This window comes from Vipera ursinii, assembly GCF_947247035.1.
Source record: "Vipera ursinii genome assembly, chromosome: 2".
Classification (NCBI taxonomy): domain Eukaryota; kingdom Metazoa; phylum Chordata; class Lepidosauria; order Squamata; family Viperidae; genus Vipera; species Vipera ursinii.
Window position 1 is genome coordinate 236,006,769 of NC_139513.1, and position 21,353 is coordinate 236,028,121.

The 21,353-nt window shown below is 41.4% G+C and overlaps 1 protein-coding gene across 1 annotated transcript in view; it reads left to right on the plus strand.

Moving 5' to 3' along the window:
- Positions 1-21,353, plus strand: part of LOC310633462 (host cell factor-like) — a gene marked incomplete at its 5' end in the record, with an annotated part of 79,632 nt that overhangs the window by 6,427 nt on the left and 51,852 nt on the right. The window contains 4 exons of the mRNA XM_083351168.1: positions 9,409-9,451; positions 10,738-10,816; positions 12,905-13,078; positions 15,120-15,208. Coding sequence (XP_083207294.1) covers positions 9,409-9,451; positions 10,738-10,816; positions 12,905-13,078; positions 15,120-15,208 — 385 coding nt within the window. The remainder of the gene's footprint in view (positions 1-9,408; positions 9,452-10,737; positions 10,817-12,904; positions 13,079-15,119; positions 15,209-21,353) is intronic.

Here is a 21,353-nt window from a genome sequence, read left to right on the forward strand (position 1 = left end):
CACTAACAGTTCTACAGTCTGATTTTCAGTTAATACTACAGAATATGGTATCAGTTGCTTATAGGAAAGTATATACATGATAATAGTCTTTGCAAAGTCAAGATTGATCCTTTACTTAAAAATGTGTCTACTGTTGCTTTAATGGCAATCTTCCATACATACATTCAATAGGTTTTTTGCTAGAGAAGGACAGAATGATGAGAGTATTGAGTGTACACTAAGGTCAGTGTCTGTTTGAGTTGCCATGACTTCAAATAACCCGGAAATAAATCAGAATTATAAAGGCAACAAAGGTGTGCATTTCAATCTGTGTATGTTGATACCATAGTAACTGTTAATCAGGGAAGGTAAAAAGGTTGATAAAACTGGTGGAATTAAAATTGGGAGGCTTACTGAAGTTGCAGACATTAATTCCTGCATTTCTAAAGAAACAGAATCACGGGTGAGTAGAATACAGACAAAAAAAATAAACGGGGGAGGGAATTCAATTCTGTTTGATGCTTTGTCATTATTGAAGAACTTCCACTAACAAATTACAAGGAAGATTGCAACAGAACCATTACTGTTATCAGTTTTACTGAATACGATAATATATTGATACTACTTTTTTGCTTGATGATGTTTAGATATGTTGAAGTCTATCTCTGCCATATTTTCCCATCAGAATTTCCCTTTGGTCATGCTAAGTAGATGTTTTGTGAGTTGCATTTACACACATTTAGATGGATAATATTGGTAAAAGTTTAATTGAAGATAGAGGATAAAAGCCTAGATTTTTCTATCTGCAGTAAGATTTATCTGGTCCCTCCCCTATTGTAACTACCCCTTTATATGGAAGACATTACTCTTCCTTTTCTTCAATATAAAAGTTGCTTCTAAAAATTGAGACAATCCCTGGAATGAATTTTCAATTGAACTAGGAACTTGTCAGTCCTGTTCACTTTTCCTAATGGAAACATTTCCCAAATACACATTGACAGATCTCATCCCAGACATAATATTTATTAGTGAACACCAACAGAAATTTCATTATATACTGTCAGAATAATCCATTATTTTCTTCCCCAAATACAGCCTTCTTAAATGGCATTCGCAAGTGGATACTGGAGTAAAAAGGAAGTGAATGGAAATCCTCCAACTCCTAGGTATGGCATACTGGTTAAAAAGAAAAAAGAAAACAATCTTAATTTATATCTCTGCATTATACTGAAATATAGTACTAAAATATTCAGTGAACTGTTATATTTCTTTTTCTTGGCTACCTTGTATTAGAATTTAATTTATAAATAAGTTTATTGTGAATAAAGATCTGATAGTATGACTGTGGTTAGCTCAAGGAAACTATTCTTGGCCTATGTGAAATCTGTTTGTAGATTTTCTTGATTAATAGTTATATCTACAAAGCATTTATGTGTGCGTACACACCAGTATAGTTTCCATAATATCCTTGGTCAGTGGACATAAGAGTTATACATTTTAATATGAGCCAGCAGTGTGCTGCACCTGCCAAAAAAGCCAACACAGTGCTAGGCTGCATTAACAGAGGGATAGAATCAAGATCAAGTGAAGTACTAATACCACTTTACAATGCTTTGGTAAGGCCACACCTGGAATATTGCATCCAGTTTTGGTCACCACGATGTAAAAAAGATGTCGAGACTCTAGAAAGGGTACAGGGAAGAGCAACAAAGATGATTAGGGGGCTGGAGGCTAAAACATATAGGGAACGGTTGCTGGAATTGGGTATGTGTAGTTTAATGAAGAGAAGGGTGAGGGGTGACATGATAGCAGTGTTCCAATATCTCAGGGGCTACCACAAAGAAGAGGGAGTCAAGCTATTCTCCAAAGCACCTGAAAGCAGGACAAGAAGCAACGGATGGAAACTAGTCAAGGAGAGAAGCAACCTAGAACTAAGGAGAAACTTCCTGACAGTTAGAACAATTAACCAGTGGAACAACCTGCCTCCAGAGGTGGTGAATGCTCCAACACTGGAGGTTTTTAAGAAGAGACTGGACAGCCATTTGCCTGAAATGGTATAAGGTTTCCTGCCTGAGCAGGGGGTTGGACTAGATCACCTCCAAGGTCCCTTCCAACTTTATTATTATTATTATTATTATTATTATTATTATTATTATTATTATTATTATTATTGTTGTTGTTGTTGTTGTTGTTGTTGTTGTTTTGTTGTTGTTGTTGTATATCATATATTGTATATTATATAATATGTATTAATATATAATTTAATATAGTATTGTTTTTTGTGTTTATGTAATATGTATGATTTTATAAAACTGAGTATAAAGTGGTATGAAACTTCTTCCAAATATCAAATATGTTAGTTGTAGTCATCACAGTCACTTATTTCTTACATATTTCATCCTATTGCTGGCTTATTTTACTAAGGCTTAAAAGATTTCCCAGGGATCCCCCAAATTTTATGGGGTTTAAATAATCTCCCTGCTTCCCCCACTCCCACCCCAATTCTTGATTCTAAGAGAACAGTTGTATCAAGGGATAGCCATGCATAACGTATCATGGAAACCAAATAACAGGCCATTGCTCTTGATAGTAAGACTTACCAATGATCAGCAGAGACTTCAGATCAACGCCTCATCTTTTATCCTCTCCCAATGAGAATGATGTAGAGCACTGGTGTCAAACTTGCCACGTCACGTGACGTGTCACAACGTATTGCGACTTTTTTCCCATTGCCGGAGCTGGGGTGAGCACAGCCTCCACATGATACAACCGGCCTGTGGGCCGGCAGTTTGACACCCCTGACATAGAGAAAGACTTTGTGTGTGAAAGAAGATATTTTTGAACTGGAAAAAAATGCAGACAAAGAAATGACTTATGCTCTACAATTTCTAGCTCCTCCTAAAGTTTATATTGCTGTAAGATTGACTCCAGTTCCTTGTGATTATATAACCTCAGCAGCTGAGCCAATTTAGTTTTGTGGTCAGCTGTGCTGTTTTTGAAATTGTAGTGAAACTATAATAAGTTTGATTTTTGGAGAACCTTCAGTTCTCTGAAGCCTGTGGGCAATCTGTTTCCTCCTTTGTGGAAACTCCAACTCAAGCCACCTTCTGACTCCTGGTCTGCGGCCTTTCTGCTTTTGTCTTCCAAGGGAAAGGTAGCTCGAAAGATTTTCAACTCCCTTCCCATGAGGACCCAGAATTTTATTTTACTACAGACAGACAAATAAATGCGTAGTAAGTTTATAGTAGAAAGGTATTTACATGGATCGTGTACAAGTGATTTAATCTACTTTTCTTCACTGCTGGGTATGTTTATTTTCCCTGTTTTTGTTATTACTGCAGGGTCTGTAGAAGTTCAGGGAATACTTGCAAGTTTTTGCTCCTGGTTTTAATAGATCTGAGTGATTGCAGATCCTCCTCACACAGCTTTGGAGGGTTTGGCAAGAAGAGATGGTAGCACTGTGAAAGGGGACTTAGGTTACTTTCCCTTCCCGAAGCATTCTCCTCAGGTCCCATGAACTGCAGCCAAAAGCTACCTCACTAATGTAGCTGTTTTTAGTGGACGTATCCCTGTGATAGCGCCTTTCAACTCATTCCCAGCCTGCTCTAGAGGCAGCTTAAAGTTGCATTCATCTAATGGCTGATCGCTTAGCAACCATTTGAAGTTATAATGAACCCTTAAAAATCTACTTATGACCTGGCTTTGAAGTTCCAACATTGCTGGTGCCTCCCCCTCCCCCTCCAGCAAACAGCCGTAAATGGGGGACAGTTGCCAAGCACCCAAAAGGCAGTCGTATGACCGGGGGGGGGGCTTTTATGTACAGTTTCTGGCAAAACCTGCCTCATAGCAATGGATTTGATTAATGACAATTGCAAAAAAAAAGTGGCAAAATCGGGTCCAGTCACATTGTGACCTACTTTATGATCGTGATTTAAGTCCATGTTTCCAGGACTCAATTATGGTCATAACTTGAGGGTTGCCATATTCTAGTTTTAAAGTAATATTTTCCTCTTCTTCTGACCCAAATTCTGCTGTGGACACCATAAATGACATCTTGCTGATGAGAGTGCAAATAACAAAGTCAAGGACTGGAATCTGCCTTGGTCCCATAGTTCGTTTTAGGTCATATGCCTACTCCAGTCATGCTCACTCCCCTCCAGGCAACCTTGTCACTCAATTAGTTCATTACAGTCTTAGACCAGTAGATGTATCCATGAGTGTTCTGTTAAGTCTATCTTAACAGACAATAAATAAAATTGAAGACAAAGTTAAAATACATTTATAAAACAATCTGACTAGAATGCTTGAGTCCAAAAAGAGCAATCTATGTCTAGGCATAAAATAGTATTTAACATTACACAGAATCATCTAAAACTATTTAATATTACCAAAAAAAATGTGATATATCCCAAAGGTGCTTTTTCAAAAGGCAACTGGACTTTCTTAGTTTTTCTTTGAAGACATTTTGCTTCTCATCCAAGAAGCTTCTTCAGAACTGAGAAGCGAAACTTCAAGGACAAAAAAAAAGAAAGACCAGTTGCCTTTTGAAAAAGCACCTTTGGGACAACCATGACCTGGATGACTGAGAATCTCCATAGACAAAAAATGTGATAGTGTCTAAAATTTAAGTAGAATGTGATAATATATAAAGTTACAAAAAAGGATAATATCTAAGATTACATAGAATATGTCTGTCTAGTAGTGCAGCCTCCTGAGCTCCGGCTGGTGTACCTGAATGCCAGGTCCGTGGTTAATAAAGCTCCCCTCGTTAGGGATTTAGTTGAGGGTGAGCATGCGGACCTGGCTTGCATCACGGAGACTTGGTTGGGCCTAGAGGGTGGGGTCCCTCTGGTTGACCTCTGCCCACCAGGTTTCCGGGTGCTACACCGGCCACGAGCTCAAGGTAGGGGTGGGGGAGTGGCGGTTACCATTAGGGAGACCTTATGTCCGCGGGAGACCACCGTTCCTCAGATAGTCGGGTGTGAGTCTCTCTTCATGAGATTTGGTCCTGGGGCGCAGTTGGGCTTGCTGCTGGTGTACATTTCGCCTAGTCGCACAGCGGCAGCCCTGCCCGAGCTGCTCGATATCCTCTCAGGTTTGGTGGTTGAGTTTCCCAAACTTATAGTTTTGGGAGACTTCAATCTACCATCCCTGGGAGGTTCATCTGAGCTAGCTCGGGAGTTCATGGCTTCCATGGCGGCCATGGACCTGACGCAAGTAATTTCAGAGCCAACTCATGAGGGAGGCCACACCCTTGACCTGATTTTTTTATCTAGACGGTGGTTGGATGATCTAGGTGGGGGCTCTCCATTTATTATGCCCCTGTCATGGACCGATCATCATCTCCTGCGGCTGGTCTTCCGCTTTGCCACCCCCCGCCGTGGGGGTACGGAGCCAATTAGATGGTACCGCCCCAGACGCTTAATGGATCCTGATAGATTCCAAGCGGCGCTGGGGTCCCCACCTGCCTCCACTGCTCACAGCTCGGCTGATGCCTTAGTGGAAGCCTGGGAAAGGGCAGCCACTGAGGCACTTGACCGGGTTGTACCCTTGCGGCCCCTGACCCGGCGCAGATCCCAGCGAGCTCCATGGTTTTCCGCGGAGCTCCGGGAGATGAAGCGCCGGAAACGGGGCCTAGAGAGCTGCTGGAGGTCTAGCCGATCCGAACCCGACCGGTTGCGGTTAAGAACCTATATTAGGTCTTATCTCGCTGCGATGAGGGTGGCGAGGTGTAATTACTTCTCCACCCTCATCGCGTCCGCAGATAATCGCCCGGCCGCCTTGTTTAGGGTGACTCGCTCACTTCTTAATCAGGAGGTGAGGGAGGATCCCTTGCAAGGTCGTGCCGAGGAATTTAGCCATCATCTGTCGGATAAAATCGCTCGGATTCGGACCGGTTTGGACTCCAGCTGGGCAGAGTCGGGCGATCAGGACACGGGCGGTCTTGTCAATGTTATCTGGGAAGAGTTTGATTCTGTGACCCCTGATGAAGTGGACAGGATTATGAGGAGGCTGAGCTCCTCCACATGTTTGTTGGACCCGTGCCCTTCCTGGCTGGTTTATGCAGCTAGGGAGAGGACACGAGGCTGGCTCCAGGCGGTTATATCTGCTTCTCTGAGTGAGGGTTATTTCCCCACCGTCTTGAAGGAGGCGGTGGTGAGACCTCTCCTCAAGAAGCCTGCCCTGGACCCAGCCGTTTTGAACAACTTTCGTCCAGTCTCCAACCTTCGCTTTCTTGCGAAGGTTGTTGAGAGTGTGGTGGCGCATCAGCTCCCTCTGGTCCTGGATGAAGCGGATTATCTGGACCCCTACCAATCGGGTTTCAGGCCCGGGTACAGCACGGAGACGGCATTGGTCGCTCTGGTGAATGATCTCTGGAGGGCGCGGGATAGGGGACATTCCTCTGTCCTAGTCCTATTAGACCTCTCAGCGGCTTTCGATACCATCGACCATGGTATCTTGCTGCGGCGTCTCAGGGGACTGGGAGTGGGAGGCACAGTTCTTCAGTGGTTCTCCTCCTATCTCCTGGGACGCTCGGAGTCGGTGTTGGCAGGGGGGCAGAGATCGGCCCCTAGGTCTCTCGTTTGTGGAGTTCCTCAGGGGTCGGTTCTCTCGCCTCTCCTGTTCAACATCTATATGAAACCGCTGGGTGAGATCATTCGTGGTTTTGGAGTTGGGTATCATCAGTATGCCGATGATACCCAACTTTTCTTTTCGACCCCAAACCACCCCAGTGATGCCCTCGCTGTGATGTCCCGTTGCCTGGAGGCGGTTCGGGTCTGGATGGGGAGGAACAGACTTCAACTTAACCCTGACAAGACTGAGTGGCTGTGCATTCCGGCATCCCGGGACATTCCAAATGTTCCACCTCTTTCTATGGGGGGTGAGCTCTTACCCCCCGTAGATAGGGCTCGCAACTTGGGAGTCCTCCTAGATTCACGGCTTACTTTGGAAGAGCATATAGTGGCCGTGACTAGGGGGGCTTTCGCCCAGGTTCGCCTGGTGCGCCAGTTGCGGCCCTATCTGAACCGGGATGCCCTGTGTACGGTCACTCATGCGCTCGTGACCTCTCGCCTTGACTACTGTAATGCTCTCTACATGGGGCTTCCCTTGAAGACCACTCGGAGGCTCCAACTGGTACAGAATGCGGCCGCGAGAGTTGTCTTGGGAGTTTCCCGGTACTCCCATGTTACACCTTTGCTCCGCGAGCTGCATTGGTTACCAGTTGTCTTTCGGGTGAGGTTCAAGGTGTTGGTTACGACCTTTAAGGCCCTACATGGCATGGGTCCGGGATACCTCGGGGACCACCTGCTGCCGGCATCGACTCCCCTCCGCCCTGTGCGTTCCCACAGAGAGGGCCTCCTCAGGGTGCCGCCAGTCAGGGAATGTCGACTGGTGGCCCCCAGGGGGAGGGCCTTCTCTGTGGGGGCTCCGGCATTATGGAATCAACTGCCGGTGGAGCTCCGGATGGCACCAGACCTCCGAACTTTCCGTCGGGGCCTGAAGACCCACCTGTTCGAATTAGCTGGTCTGGCCTGATGGGGGATTATGGGTTTTTAATTGTTTTTAATTTGTACCACTGTTTTATTGGGCATGGGTTTAATTCCTTTTTTAATTTTTGTATTCTCTTTTGATATATGCCCTGTGAACCGCCCTGAGTCCCTACCAAGGAGAAGGGCGGTATATAAATCAAATAAACTATAACTATAACTATAGTGGGCGCGGTGGCTCAGTGGGTTAGGACGCTGAGCTTGTTGATCAGATCATCGGCAGTTTGGCGGGTCGAATCCCGAGTGCCGTGTAACAGAGTGAGCGCCTGTTACTCGTCCCAGCTTCTGCCAACCTAGCAATTCGAAAGCACGTAAAAACGCAAGTAGAAAAATAGGGACCACTACGGTGGGAAGGTAACAGCGTTCCGTGCGCCTTTGGCGTCTAGTCATGCCGGCCACATGACCACGGAGACGTCCTCGGACAAGCGCTGGCTCTTCAGCTTTGAAACAGAGATGAGCACCGGCCCCTAGAGTCAGAAACGACTAGCACGCATGTGCGGGGGAACCTTTACCTTTAGTAGTGGGAACCTGGCCCATCAAGGACCAACAGCTCTTCTATGCTGCTGTGCAACCCTAGCCACACTTGCTATCATAAAAAGGCAGTTCATCTATGAGCAGCATCTTGGCATAAGTTGAGTCTGAGCAACCAGGATAACTTTTAATCAGAGGGAGGTTAAATCTGGTTCAAGTGTCTGTGTAAAAGGAGCAATGAGGAACACGTTCTGTGGTTTCCACCTCTCCAGAATCACACAGGCAGAGCCTTTTCGGAGCCTTTTATATTTTTCCATCCAACACTACAGAGGGGAACGCTCCCTTCCAGCTGCTGAGTCCTGCCCTCTTATCATTTTGGCTTGGGCAGTCAGAAAGACCCAGCTCTCGTGATAGCATTTGCCCGTCTGCTGCCTAACCAGGCATTATGCAGGCTCCATATGTGGCTTTGGTGCTTTCTGCTCTTTTTTTTTTTTAAAAAAAATGGGTTCTGGGAAATCTTTACAGTCTAGCTCATATGACTTAATTTAAAATATGCTTATGAAAAAGAAAGTCCCACCATATTTTACAGGACTTTATTGCCAGGAAAGGACCCACTGAGTTATGATCTTCGCCGATTTATCTATTTTGAATTGCAAAAATGTGCTTCTCTGTTGAAGAAATCTTGCTTCCAGCACCCTCAGTCATATCCATTGTTCTGCTCTGGTACCCAATAGCACTTTGAGAAACATGAGAGAGGATGGCACACAGGAAAGAAAGAGGGGGGATAAATGTTTGTAGTTGTGGCTTTTGTGAATAAGCTTAGACTCTTTGGGGCCATGAGAAACTGAGTGCCTTGTTCATCTCTGTGGGAGGATCTGTAATAGGCAAGGCGTAGCATGGCTGGTCTCTCTTTTCAGTGAAAGTGAATAGGGCCAATGTTATGAAAGTGTCCCATAATATTTATCATTGTTTGATTTACTGTTTAGACATGGACACGCATTGGTAATGGCTGGAAATATAGCGTTTATATTTGGGGGCTGCTCCTTTTATAATACTTCTGTAAGTACCAGCTTTCTTTGTTATCTCTTGTTAATTTGATCACGATTTGGCATCAGTTCTCAAGCTGTAATAAATTGCATGCTTCATCCACTTTTTACTATTTGATAAGATCTTCTCTCTCCTGTCACTGGGCTTAAGAATCACAACATTCTGGTCATTGTCTATTAATATCTCATAGATATGCCTGTTCTGTCTAGATAATTGTTTGGCTACTATTTCTAATGCAACTCACTCGAGAGAGTTAAGCTACACTTTAATTTTAAAATCTTTCCTTGTCTAGATGACAATATTGATGTCCTTTGAATAAAACAACAACTTCAGTCTCTTTCTTTCTTTGTTTCTTTTTCAGGATGATCAACCAACATATTTCAATGACTTCTACATGCTGACAAGTGAGATACTATTCATCTTTTCTAGCAGACAGCATGTCCAGGAGTTTATTTGTCTCTTTGGAGATACACATCTTTCGCTGTAATAGAGAGCAGTTATTTGTAATGCAGAAAAAGGGTTCTCGTTATAAAATAGTGGAATTTTAATTGTAAACAATAGAAGAAGGAATAGTTTGAGAGCAATGCCAGTGTTTCCCCTGTACGCTCCTCCTAATATAAAAAGTTGTATAAAAATAAATAGATTGTGTTCCAGTGTATGTTCTGCAGGTTTTGGGGGGAGAGGTTACTTGGTTTGTTACAATAACTTGGCTCTGGACTCACATTGTTTTAACAAGATTTGTTGAATAATTTTCCAATGCATGGATTAATACATCATGTTCAACCATAAACCATGGTTTGTAAATATGTCTAGATTAATGCAACATGTTAGGAATCAAGTGATACAAACATTAAATGAATAAATGCCAAGCGTAGACTAATTAAAACACATTATGCCTTAGAGCAATTGGATTCATACATAGTGTCATAGCAACATGCTGCTGCTTTTATCATTTTAATAAAAAATGGAGTCTGCAGATGTCTCTGTATTCTGCTAAGTGGATCCAATATTTTTTCTGGAATATTTGATTGTTTGATGTTCTTTATTCAGTATTTCATGAAACATGTTCTGAATGTCACAGTACTTGATAGGATCACTGCCTAACTGAGTATCTACATGTCAGCAAAGACTGAGCATCACAAATGATATTAAACTCTGATTTTGCTATTATGGATTGTTTTCTAACCACAGTTATCTGCACTATTACAACACTGTAAAGCAAAACCAAAGAAACCACATTCTGACTCTGCGTGATGTGTGAAACTATCCATTCATTCCCCAAATATATAGTGGAAATATTTCCTCTCCTCCCTCTCTAATATTTTCCTGAAGCAGTCATCAGTGTCTTCAGAAATAAGATATTTTCTCCTATAAATAAGAATAATCAGCCTTTTTATATACCATAGTTATAATCAAAATGTGGATCTTAGAGATGAAACATTGAGTTTTGCTTTTCTTAGAGGGAAATAACTGTGTGAATTCACATCACAATCATTTCTTTAAATTTGGAAATCTTACTTAAATACCAATGCTTTTTGTTGGTGTGTACACATCCACACATATAGTTATATATATATATATATATATATATATGTCAAATGCTTGTTAACTATATATATGTGTGTGTGTGTGTGTGTGTAATGATGTATTTAATGATGATGGTAATCTTAAATATCTCCCTAATTTTCAGTTACTCTGACTGATTTGATGTGGGAAAGGATACCACAGGATGGATACATTCCTTGCCCACGACAAGGGCACTCACTTAGGTAAGCAAGCAATTCAGGAAAAAAATATGTACCCAGCATTTCTGTGTATAGAGATATAAAAATGAAACTAAATTATTTCACAAGTTCAAAACAAAGGAGAAGAGATTAGCAGTGGATGTAAACTGAATTTCATGCATTCTTTCATACAAGTTATTCTAATTGCTCAGAAAAATCAGAAATCTTACTTTATATTGCTTCTGATTTAGTACTTTCCATTTACAGTAGGTACTGACCATATTTGATTGTGTGGATCATAACAAACTGTGGCAAGTTCTTAAAGAGATGGGCGTGCCAGACCATCTTATTTGTCTCTTGAGAAACCTATATGTGGGCCAAGAAGCAACAGTGAGAACTGGACACGGAACCACTGATTGGTTCAAAATTGGGAAAGGAGTCCGGCAAGGCTGTATACTGTCACCCTGCCTATTTAACTTATATGCAGAGCACATCATGAGAAAGGCAGGGCTAGATGAATCAAAAATTGGAATTAAGATTGCCGGAAGAAATATCAACAACCTAAGATATGCAGATGATACCACTCTAATGGCAGAAAGTGAAGACGAACTAAAGAGCCTCTTTTTGCGGCTGAAGAAGGAGAGTGCAAAACCTGGGTTGAAACTTAACATTAAGAAAACCAAGATCATGGCATCGGGCCCTCTCAATTCCTGGCAAATAGATGGGGAAGAAATGGAGGTAGTGACAGATTTTATTTTCCTGGGCTCCAAGATCACTGCAGATGGGGACTGTAGCCAAGAAATTAAAAGACGCTTGCTCCTGGGGAGGAAAGCCATGGCAAATCTAGACAGCACACTAAAAAGCAGAGACATCACCCTGTCAACAAACGTGCGTATAGTCAAGGCTATGGTCTTCCCAGTTGCAATGTATGGCAATGAAAGTTGGACCATAAAAAAGGCTGAGCGCCAAAGAATTGAGGCCTTTGAACTGTGGTGCTGGAGAAGACCCCTGCGAGTCCCTTGGACTGCAAGGCGATCAAACCAGTCAGTCCTAGAGGAGATCAACCCTGACTGCTCTTTAGAAGGCCAGATCCTGAAGCTGAAACTCAAATACTTTGGCCACCTGATGAGAAGGAAGAACTCACTGGAGAAGAGCCTAATGCTGGGAAAGATTGAGGGCAATAGAAGAATGGGACGACAGAGAATGAGGTGGCTGGATGGAGTCACTGAATCAGTAGGCGTGAGCTTAAATGGACTCCAAAAGATGGTAGAGGACAGGAAGGCCTGGAGGAACGTTGTCCATAGGGTCGCGATCGGTCGGACACGACTTCGCAGCTAACAACAACTGACCATATATCCAGAAGGAGACCATCTTAGCCACACCTGTTTTAAAACACCAAAGAGCTAGAAAGAAGTAGGTGGAGATTAAGTAGGCCACTTGTTGTTATATGAAAGTCTTCCAGCACTGCACTGAGGGCACTGCTTTGCAGAAGACTGTTCTGCAGCATTGAGCTCAAGCAATTGAGTTCAACCTAAAGAAAGGAAAGCACGAATACTTTCTCCAGAAATACTGCTGAAGCTAAGATGAATTTGATTATAGCTAAACATAAATGAGGGACGCGGTGGCTCAGTGGGTTAGGACGCTGAACTTGTCGATTGGAAGGTCGGCAGTTTGGCGGGTCGAATCCCGAGTGCCGCGTAACAGAGTGAGCGCCTGTTACTCGTCCCAGCTTCTGCCCACCTAGCAGTTCGAAAGCACGTAAAAATGCAAGTAGAAAAATAGGGACCACTACGGTGGGAAAGTAACAGCGTTCCGTGCGCCTTTGGCGTCTAGTCATGCCGGCCACATGACCACGGAGACGTCCTCGGACAAGCGCTGGCTCTTCGGCTATGAAACGGAGATGAGCACCGGCCCCTAGAGTCGGAAATGACTAGCACGCATGTGCGGGGGAACCTTTACCTTTTTAAACATAAATGAATTCCAAGATGTCTGAAATAGTATAGGGTTTCCTGCCTGAGCAGAGGGTTGGACTAGGAGACCTCCAAGGTCTCCTTCAAGGTCCAAGGAAACCTCCAAGGTCTACCTTTCATTGTTATCCATAATAGTTCCATTTTAATGCAATTTCCCCTGTAGGAAAATTCTTGTGGATTTCAGCAATGGGCATTGTACAGTCTCTGTGCTCAAGCTTTGCCCAGCTGGGAATAACAAAACTGCATTCCAGTACCCCTTGGGAGCCCTGAGAGTTCCAGCAGCTAAGAAAGCAGTTGCCCCAGATCAGATATGGTGTCAGATTGACTTTAAGTCTCAGTATCTCCAGGGAGGATGAAGGCTACTAAAATCTAAAGGCCATTCTCTACCTAAATTTTTTCAGCATTTGAAATATGTAAAAACAAAAGCAAAAAATGCTGGTTATTGAATGGTCAGAAAATCCATAATAAATTTTAAGTTAGCTTCAACTGAATTTTGGTGCAAACTGTTGCCATTATGATAAATGGAGCTTGTACTTTGGTAAAGAGAACAAGGCATGTTAGATTATAACCACAAAGTGTTATTAGTTTGCTCTAACTGATTCCTGTTACAATGAATATATCAATATTGGCATGTAGTGAAAATGAACTATTTTCGGCATAGGAGATTCATGGAGCTTTTTTCTCTTTTAAAAGTCCAATATGGGTAAAATGGCTAGACTATGTATTATTTTATGTGAATGTTTGAAAACATATCTTCTTGGCTTAGGAAATGTTTAACATCTAGATGCTGGATTCATTATTGTTCACTTACATATTTATTGGGGAGTATATAGATTTCCAAACATCGTGCATTCCTACGCCCACTCTAGCATGGCAAAATCAAGAATCTCATACAGAACTGTATGAGATAAACCATATGAGGAATTTCATTTCCCGCCCACCCCTCCCAATGGATTTTTTTAAAAGTGGATATGAATTTATATTTATTGATAGAGAACTTTAAAAATACCTAGGAAGGTATACTTAGAAATAACAGTAAACTGACCACTCTACTAAACAGTGGTTGGCTTACACAATTATACAATCCAATGGCCTCTGAGACATATATAGCTATAGCCTATATGGCTGTATCAGGGGTCTTCAAACCTGACCCTTTTATGACTTGTGGACTTCAACTCCCAGAATTCCTCAGACTGTGTGCCTGGCTGAGGAATTCTGGGAGTTGAAGTCCACAAGTCTTAAAAGGGCCAAGTTTGAAGAGCCCTGGGCAATATAGGCTTCACATGACAAGTGCCAAAAACTGTTCGAGTTTAGGCCTCTGTAATGTTCACATCACTGCAAGCCTTTCTTGAACAGGCGATTGCAGTGTGGCATAGATCAAATTGTCTGGAACTGCTATTGCTGAACATAAACTTTTCTGCTAGTGAGGTGTTACACACTAAATGCTTCAAACCACCATGAAAGACCAGAAAGTAATTTTCATGTGTAATTCATCCCTGTTCATTACCTCCACATTTATAATTCTACTTCCATTTGGACCTGTTTCTTTCAATACACAAGCTTTATACTTTAGAAAGTATGTGTGAGGATGAGGCGAGATAGTATACAGTTTAAAGAATTTATCCACTTTCTCAAGAGATGTTTCACTTCATCTGCAATAAAACTACAGCTGTTTTCCAACTGCCTTCTTCATGCCAGGTGATTTGTTATGGAATCAACCACCTTTTTCCTTTAGTTTTTAAGAAAGCATTTTTGGGGGGAAGGGGAACCCATTTCTTGATCTAATTGTGGGGAAAAAAGGTTACACAGCTGGTGTATTGAATTAGCCACAGTTATTCATATATTCCAATCCTTTTGGAAGTCATCAAGGCCATGCACAGGTGAACACACACCCAACTATAAAACCACTAGTTATAGAAATATAAGCTGCACCAAAATAAAAATCAGTCAGAAGGTAGATCACATTTAGACATCCTATGATCTACAAATAACCTGTAGCCCTCAGCTGGCTTCCATATGGCCCTTGCCCCTCCCTGCTTCTCATCTGATCCCATTGTCCAGCTAATGAATGCTAGAAACAGCCTGGAAATACATCCACATTGTCATAATCTCCAGTTCTTCCTAACATTCATCAGCTGGGCAGTTATTGGAGGCACATCATGGAATCCTGCCAGCACTCCTGGTTGTTGAGGATCAAAAACTTCTCCACTTCACTCCCAAATTAGATTATTGATACAATTGGGTGATGAAAAATATTACAGGTCAGCATTATTCTTTAAGAAATCAAGTGTTTATTTTTCTACAGGAAATTCTAACCACGGGGTAGGGAGAGACAGAAGTTTTATGGATGACTTTAACATTTCAACTTTGCTTTATAGTGTAGTAAAAGGCAAGATATATTTATTTGGAGGTTGTTCAAGCAAGAATGCTGAGTATTGCCTTCCAGGAGTCTATGTCTTTGATCTTGGTAAGTAAAAACATAAATTTACCAGGATTTATAGTTCATTTAGTTAATGGCTAGTCAGAAGCATTCTTGTTCATGTTTTGTAAGAAACATTTCTTATCCTAATACATTATTACTTAGGATCAGCAACAACAATCCACCAGGGTGGTTTCTGATGATCCCATCCACTTTATAAAATGGCAAATTATTATTTGTTGTGTATCTGTAACATGGTAGGGATTCTACTAGCTTTGGTGAATGACCTGAACCTTTTAAAATTGAAACAGAAGTTTTAAACAAAAATCTGATTTAATATTGGGACCCATTTCAAAACTTACAGTACGGTATCCCTCTAGTAACATTATTTATTCTTTCTATTCATGAAAAACGAGTTCATTCTGCACAGATATATTACAGGGTGATTGAGCAAATGAAAGACAAATGCCCTTTGATTAGATCCATGACATAAAGCTTTGGAGCTTACTTTCTCATGGCACCTAGAGAGCTGAAAGGAATGCATCTCATTTAAAAACAACTCCCTTTAAGATATAACTTTGCTCACTGAAGGTGATTTGGCTCTAAGTTTAGATTCCCTACTGAGAATGTTTCAAATAAAAGGTTCACTCAGTCCTAAATGTAAGTTTGTAATCCACTGTACCTTAGATCCAACTTTAGCCTGATTTGTTCCAGAAGAGAAAATGCTTTAATCTTCTACAGGCCTCATGCAGGGCAACATGCCAGTCCTAATTTTGGCAATAGTTGTAAGACTTTGCTATGCAAATAAACATGGACTACCTTCTTGAGAAGCAAATGTAGATTTTTCTCAAAGCTATTGTACGTTATATGTGTGGAAGGTTTGACAGAGCTTTTAGAGGAACTTCCATCATCCTAGTGATATTAAGATATTTTTGAGTTCAGCAAATGTATACATTACAGCCATAACGGAGTATGTTTTCAACATCCCTGATTAACAGCAGTTCTTGATTAGTTAGTAGAAGCAGAAAAAACAACAGCCTGACAATTTGATAAGGGGAACTTATCTGATTTGCAGATGATACTAAGCTGGTAGGAATAGCCAATACCCTAGATCAGGCATGTCAAACTCCCAGCCTGTGGGCCGGATGCGTCATGCTGAAAGCACGCCCACCCCATTGCAATGGGGAAAAAGTCTCGATACGTGACACGATGTCACGTGACATCGCAAGTTTGACATGCCTGCCCTAGATGATAGGTTGAAGATCCAGATGGATCTCAACAGACCTGAACATTGGAACCTATCTAACAAAATGAAAATCAACATAGAGAAAAGCAAAGTCTTACATTTAAGCAAGAAAAACCAAAAGTACATGTATAGATTAGGTGAAACCTGGCTTAATAGCACTAACTGTGAGAGGGATTTTGGAATCCTAGTGGACAATCAAATATGAGCCAGCAGTGTGTGGCAGCAGCCAAAAAAGCCAATGCAATCCTATCTTGCATTAACAGAGGGATTGAATCAAGATCCTGTGTGGTACTAGTACAGCTCTATAGTAAGGCCACACCTAGAATACTGCATCCAGTGTTGGTCACCACATTATAAAAAAGATGTTGAGACTAGAAAAAGTGCAGAGAAGAGCAACAAACATGATTAGGGGCCTGGAGGCTAAAACATATAAGATATATAAAGTATATGAAGAACGGTTGCAAGAAGTGGACATGGGTAGATTCAAGACCAAGGGTGACATGATAGCAGTGTTCCAATATTTGAGGTGCTGTCACAGAGAGAATAGCGACAACCTATTTTCCAAAACACCCAAAGGGCAGACAAGAAGCTGGATGGAAACTGATCAAGGAAAGATTCAACCTAGAAAGAACAATCAACCAATGTGTTCTGTTCCAGCCTATGACCGGCCCTGTTGGAATGTCAGGGACAACCCCTTTTTATATTCAATAGGCTGGAACTAATCCAACCAAATTTATTTGCAAAAGCTAAACGAAAAAGTTCAAACAAAAGTTAAACAAATACAGACCAAGACTTTATCAGAAGCGCTTCAAATGGTTGCCTTCAGCAACCAGCACCTCCCACACATTCCCCTTTTAAACAGCACTCTCAAGGTGTGGCTTCTCATTGCCTTCTCCCGAGTTGCCTCATTGCTTTCCTTTGCTCAGTTCTGCTAGATTGCCTCCTGCTCCTAGCGTCCCTGAACAGAGCCAGCTGTGGATTGTCTTCTTCCAATCTTTCAGGCTCACACAGCTGGGTCTGAGGAGGAACAAGACGGGAGGGGCCTGGCTGAGAGTTCTGCCGTGCATCAGAACCTTCCTCTGACACCAAAGGCTCTCCAAACCCTCCTCTTCCTCCTCTTCTTCAGAATTGTCCGACTCAGCTGCTGAAACCACAGCCTGATGCTGAATCACAACACAATGGAACAGCTTGCCTTCAGAAGTTGTGGGTGCTTCTTCACTGGAAGCTTTCAAGAAGAGACTTGTCAGACAAGCCACTTGTCAGCAATGGTATAGGGTCTCCTGCTTCCATAGGGAGTTGGACTGTATTCTTTATGTATATTTTTTCATCTGTATTCCCATTCATCTGCATCCTAGCCCATGAGTACACAGGTTTATGTCATTTTTAGCTATACCACTTACAGTAGTGTTTCTCACTTAAACTGGCAATAGCAAGTTGCAGTTAAAAGATGTATACAATCTGTTGTTCTTCATCACCCATTATATTAGAGGAGGCTGAGAGATCACATGATCAATAGCAGATGGGAACAAAGTGACATTCAGCCACTCATGCTGATGTGGGTATGTCTTCTTGCATCTGTTCCCTGATATCAGGTCCAGCCTAAGTACAACATAGAACAATCCAGCCAAAGTTCCATTCTTTATTGTTTACATCCTACAGACAGACTCTTGCAAGACTAAACCCATACTACTCTCACCCCAACAGATACATCCTGAGAGATTCTAGGGGCACGAGTGCCAAACTTGATCCTGTCACGTGACATACTGTGATGTATAGTGACATTTTTTGCCTTTGCAGAGCTGGGGTGGGCATGGCCTGTGTGTGATGCATCTGGCCCATGGGCTGCCAGTTTGACAGCCCTGTTCTAGCGAGTGGCTGTCCTAAATTTCTTCTTCTGTCTCCTGTTCAACTCTGGGTGGTGTTGCCTCTTCTCTCAGCCTCTTCTTTGAAATGTATTCTATTCTTCCTGAGAAACTTCATTGTACTCCATCATACCATCTCCCCATCCGTAGGCACCATTCCTCACATCTGACCAGTTTCATTTGCCATCGTTCTGCTTATGTCTCTAAAGTGCAAATCCCAGTAATGGAGCTTTAAATATTCTAACATTGAAATTATGTAATGACATAACACAACAAGCTAAAATAGCATAACACTGAAAAGACAGGGCTAATTCTTCTCCACTGTTTCCTCCCAAACAAAATATGGGAGAATCTGGAGGTCATAATTTATTGTCTATATTAGGTTAAAACTGGTTAGGCAAAGACTAGCCAAGACAGAACCGCTTGTAAACATAGAACAAACATATAATACATTAGGCTGATCTTTTGCACTTATGTTACTCTTTTCATATCTATAATAAAAACTATTCAGTAGTGTCCTTGGAGCAGCTACAATTAGCTACTGAATACAGGGCTGGATTTCTGGAGAGAAGAGATGTATTGACATGAGTGATGTAAATATTAATGCATGTAAAGAAAGAAGAGAAATTGTGCTGCTAGTGACTCAACTTACTTCAAGATTCATATATATATATATATATATATATATATATATATATATATATATAATTACAATTGAATGGGAAGAAGCACAAGAGAGAAGAGATGTATTGACATGAGTGATGTAAATATTAATGCATGTAAAGAAAGAAGAGAAATTGTGCTGCTAGTGACTCAACTTACTTCAAGATTCATATATATATATATATATATATATATATATATATATATATATATATATATATATATATATATATATATAAAATTACAATTGAATGGGAAGAAGCACAAGAAGGAGCATAGAGATAATGAACATAGTCCCATAGTCAGACCTGCCCCATTTCTGCTGGAGGGCTGGAACTATGGATGCTTTTTTCCCCCACAGATTAGCAGTAGAAGACAAAGGAAAGCAAAGACAGTGGAATCAAATCATTGCTTTGGTAATTATGCACACTGCAAATATAATCACAATAGTACCTTTTGAGCAAGGAGTCAGAGGCAACAGAGGCAGAATAGGCTTCCACAATGGGGTCACAAAATGTCATGCTGGAGTAGTTTTCTGTTGACCCAAGGAGGGGTGGATCATATTTTCACCCAGTAGTGGGGAGATGCTTTTTAAAGGAGATCAGGACTTCTACTTTGAGGAGTTGCAGAACAAGAGAAATGGTATAATATGCAGAGATAGAGGGCAAACATGTACAGTAGATAATAGTCCCTGCAGTTAATATCTGTGAACCATCACAGAGTAATTATAAAACATAATGTTGCTGAGTGTAGAACCCCAGATTTTTTCATTGCTTTGTGATCCTTTTCATATTTTGTCTGGTATCACTGCTTAACAGTATGTCAGACTGCTCCTAATCCATAGTTTACCCTACACAGGTTTATATTATTGCACAGCGACTGGCATAATCCAGCAAGAAAAATATTCAACCAGTCATGATGAGGGAGGGAGGGAGAAAGGAAGGAAGGTCTTGTGATGTAGTATTGGAAGATCTCTGATGTCCCCCCCCCCGCTCTTAGCACCTCATTGGCTCCATTGGGGAGGCAGGAATCCTTCAGGATAAAGCAACACGTCTAAAGAGGGATCTACATGTCGGAGGGCAATCTTTTTTCCAGATTCCACAGGCACCTTAGGATCAAAGCCCAGGACAGGGTCATCTCAATTTGCATAGGAAGGACAATTACCTTTGGACAAAGACATTAGAACCACCACATATACAAACCATGCCCCCCAAATCCACACCAAGGACCAGTCCCCCTATAAAACCAAGTCTCTGGACCTCATTTTCTCTGTAGCCTACCCCCCAAAACAAACCTCTTCGCTTTTGGGAATAAAGGAAGGAGAGAATCTCGTCTCACAGTATGTCTGGATTTCATTTTTTCTTTGTTCTTGAGAACAGGGATTTGTTCTTGTACAACCCGGCTTTGCAGAAACTCCAAATTATTCTTCTAACAATACTATTACCTTTCTTTAAAGAACTGGTGTCCCTGGGCTTCATTTGAAATCCAGTGTTTCTGAATTATGCACAGTGATTTATAAATGATTAACACTGGCTTTCCAACTAAAGAATTCACTGATCCATTACAAATACTACACTAAATAATGATTTAGCATTACATCCATAAACTTTGGCTATGCAACTTTCTTCACCTCTTTCTCTGGCATAACTTTGAGGAAGAAATTGGAAATTATGCTTCTGTTTTTAATTGTTTTTTTCCCATCTTGTCCAAACTCACAGGGTTTTTAACTTTAAAGTAAAATTAGTCTACACTACCTTAAATTCTAAGCCTGATCATTATCCAATCTGGCTGAGATTCAGACAAAATAATAAGTTCCTGTTAAAAGGGGAAGACAATGTTTCCAAACTCTTTACTGCCCAAAGTTTATCTACATAATAATAGCATTATGTTACATATGAATGAGGCTATTTTTGTGTGGGGACAATAACTGAACATAGGGTTTAGACCCTTTTTCTCTATCCAGTTAGGATCACAATATACATAAGCATGAGTAAATATTGTGCAATTTTAAAAAGCTCAGTCATAACTTGGGGAATATTATTTTAAAACAGAATAGCAATATAAAAAGTGGTGAAGATGCTTTTATGAAATAATCAGTGATTCCACCTCCAATTTCTATTTCCACTATGCATGATAAAGGATAAGTTTAATGCATTGCTTTTGTTTAACTTGCATCTCATGCTACAGTTCAAGAAAAACTATTTATGCTCATAGCAGATATAGATAGATAGACAGACAGACAGACAGACAGACAGACAGACAGACAGATAGATAATTCATTCTAGTATTTTTTTCTGGGACATATTGTTACGATTTTCTCCCAGGGAATGTCGCCAATTTAGAGATTATGCCGACTGAAAAGTAAAGTCAAGTTTTTAAGTAAAGAAAATAGATATTGCCTATAGTCTCAGGATCAGATCCA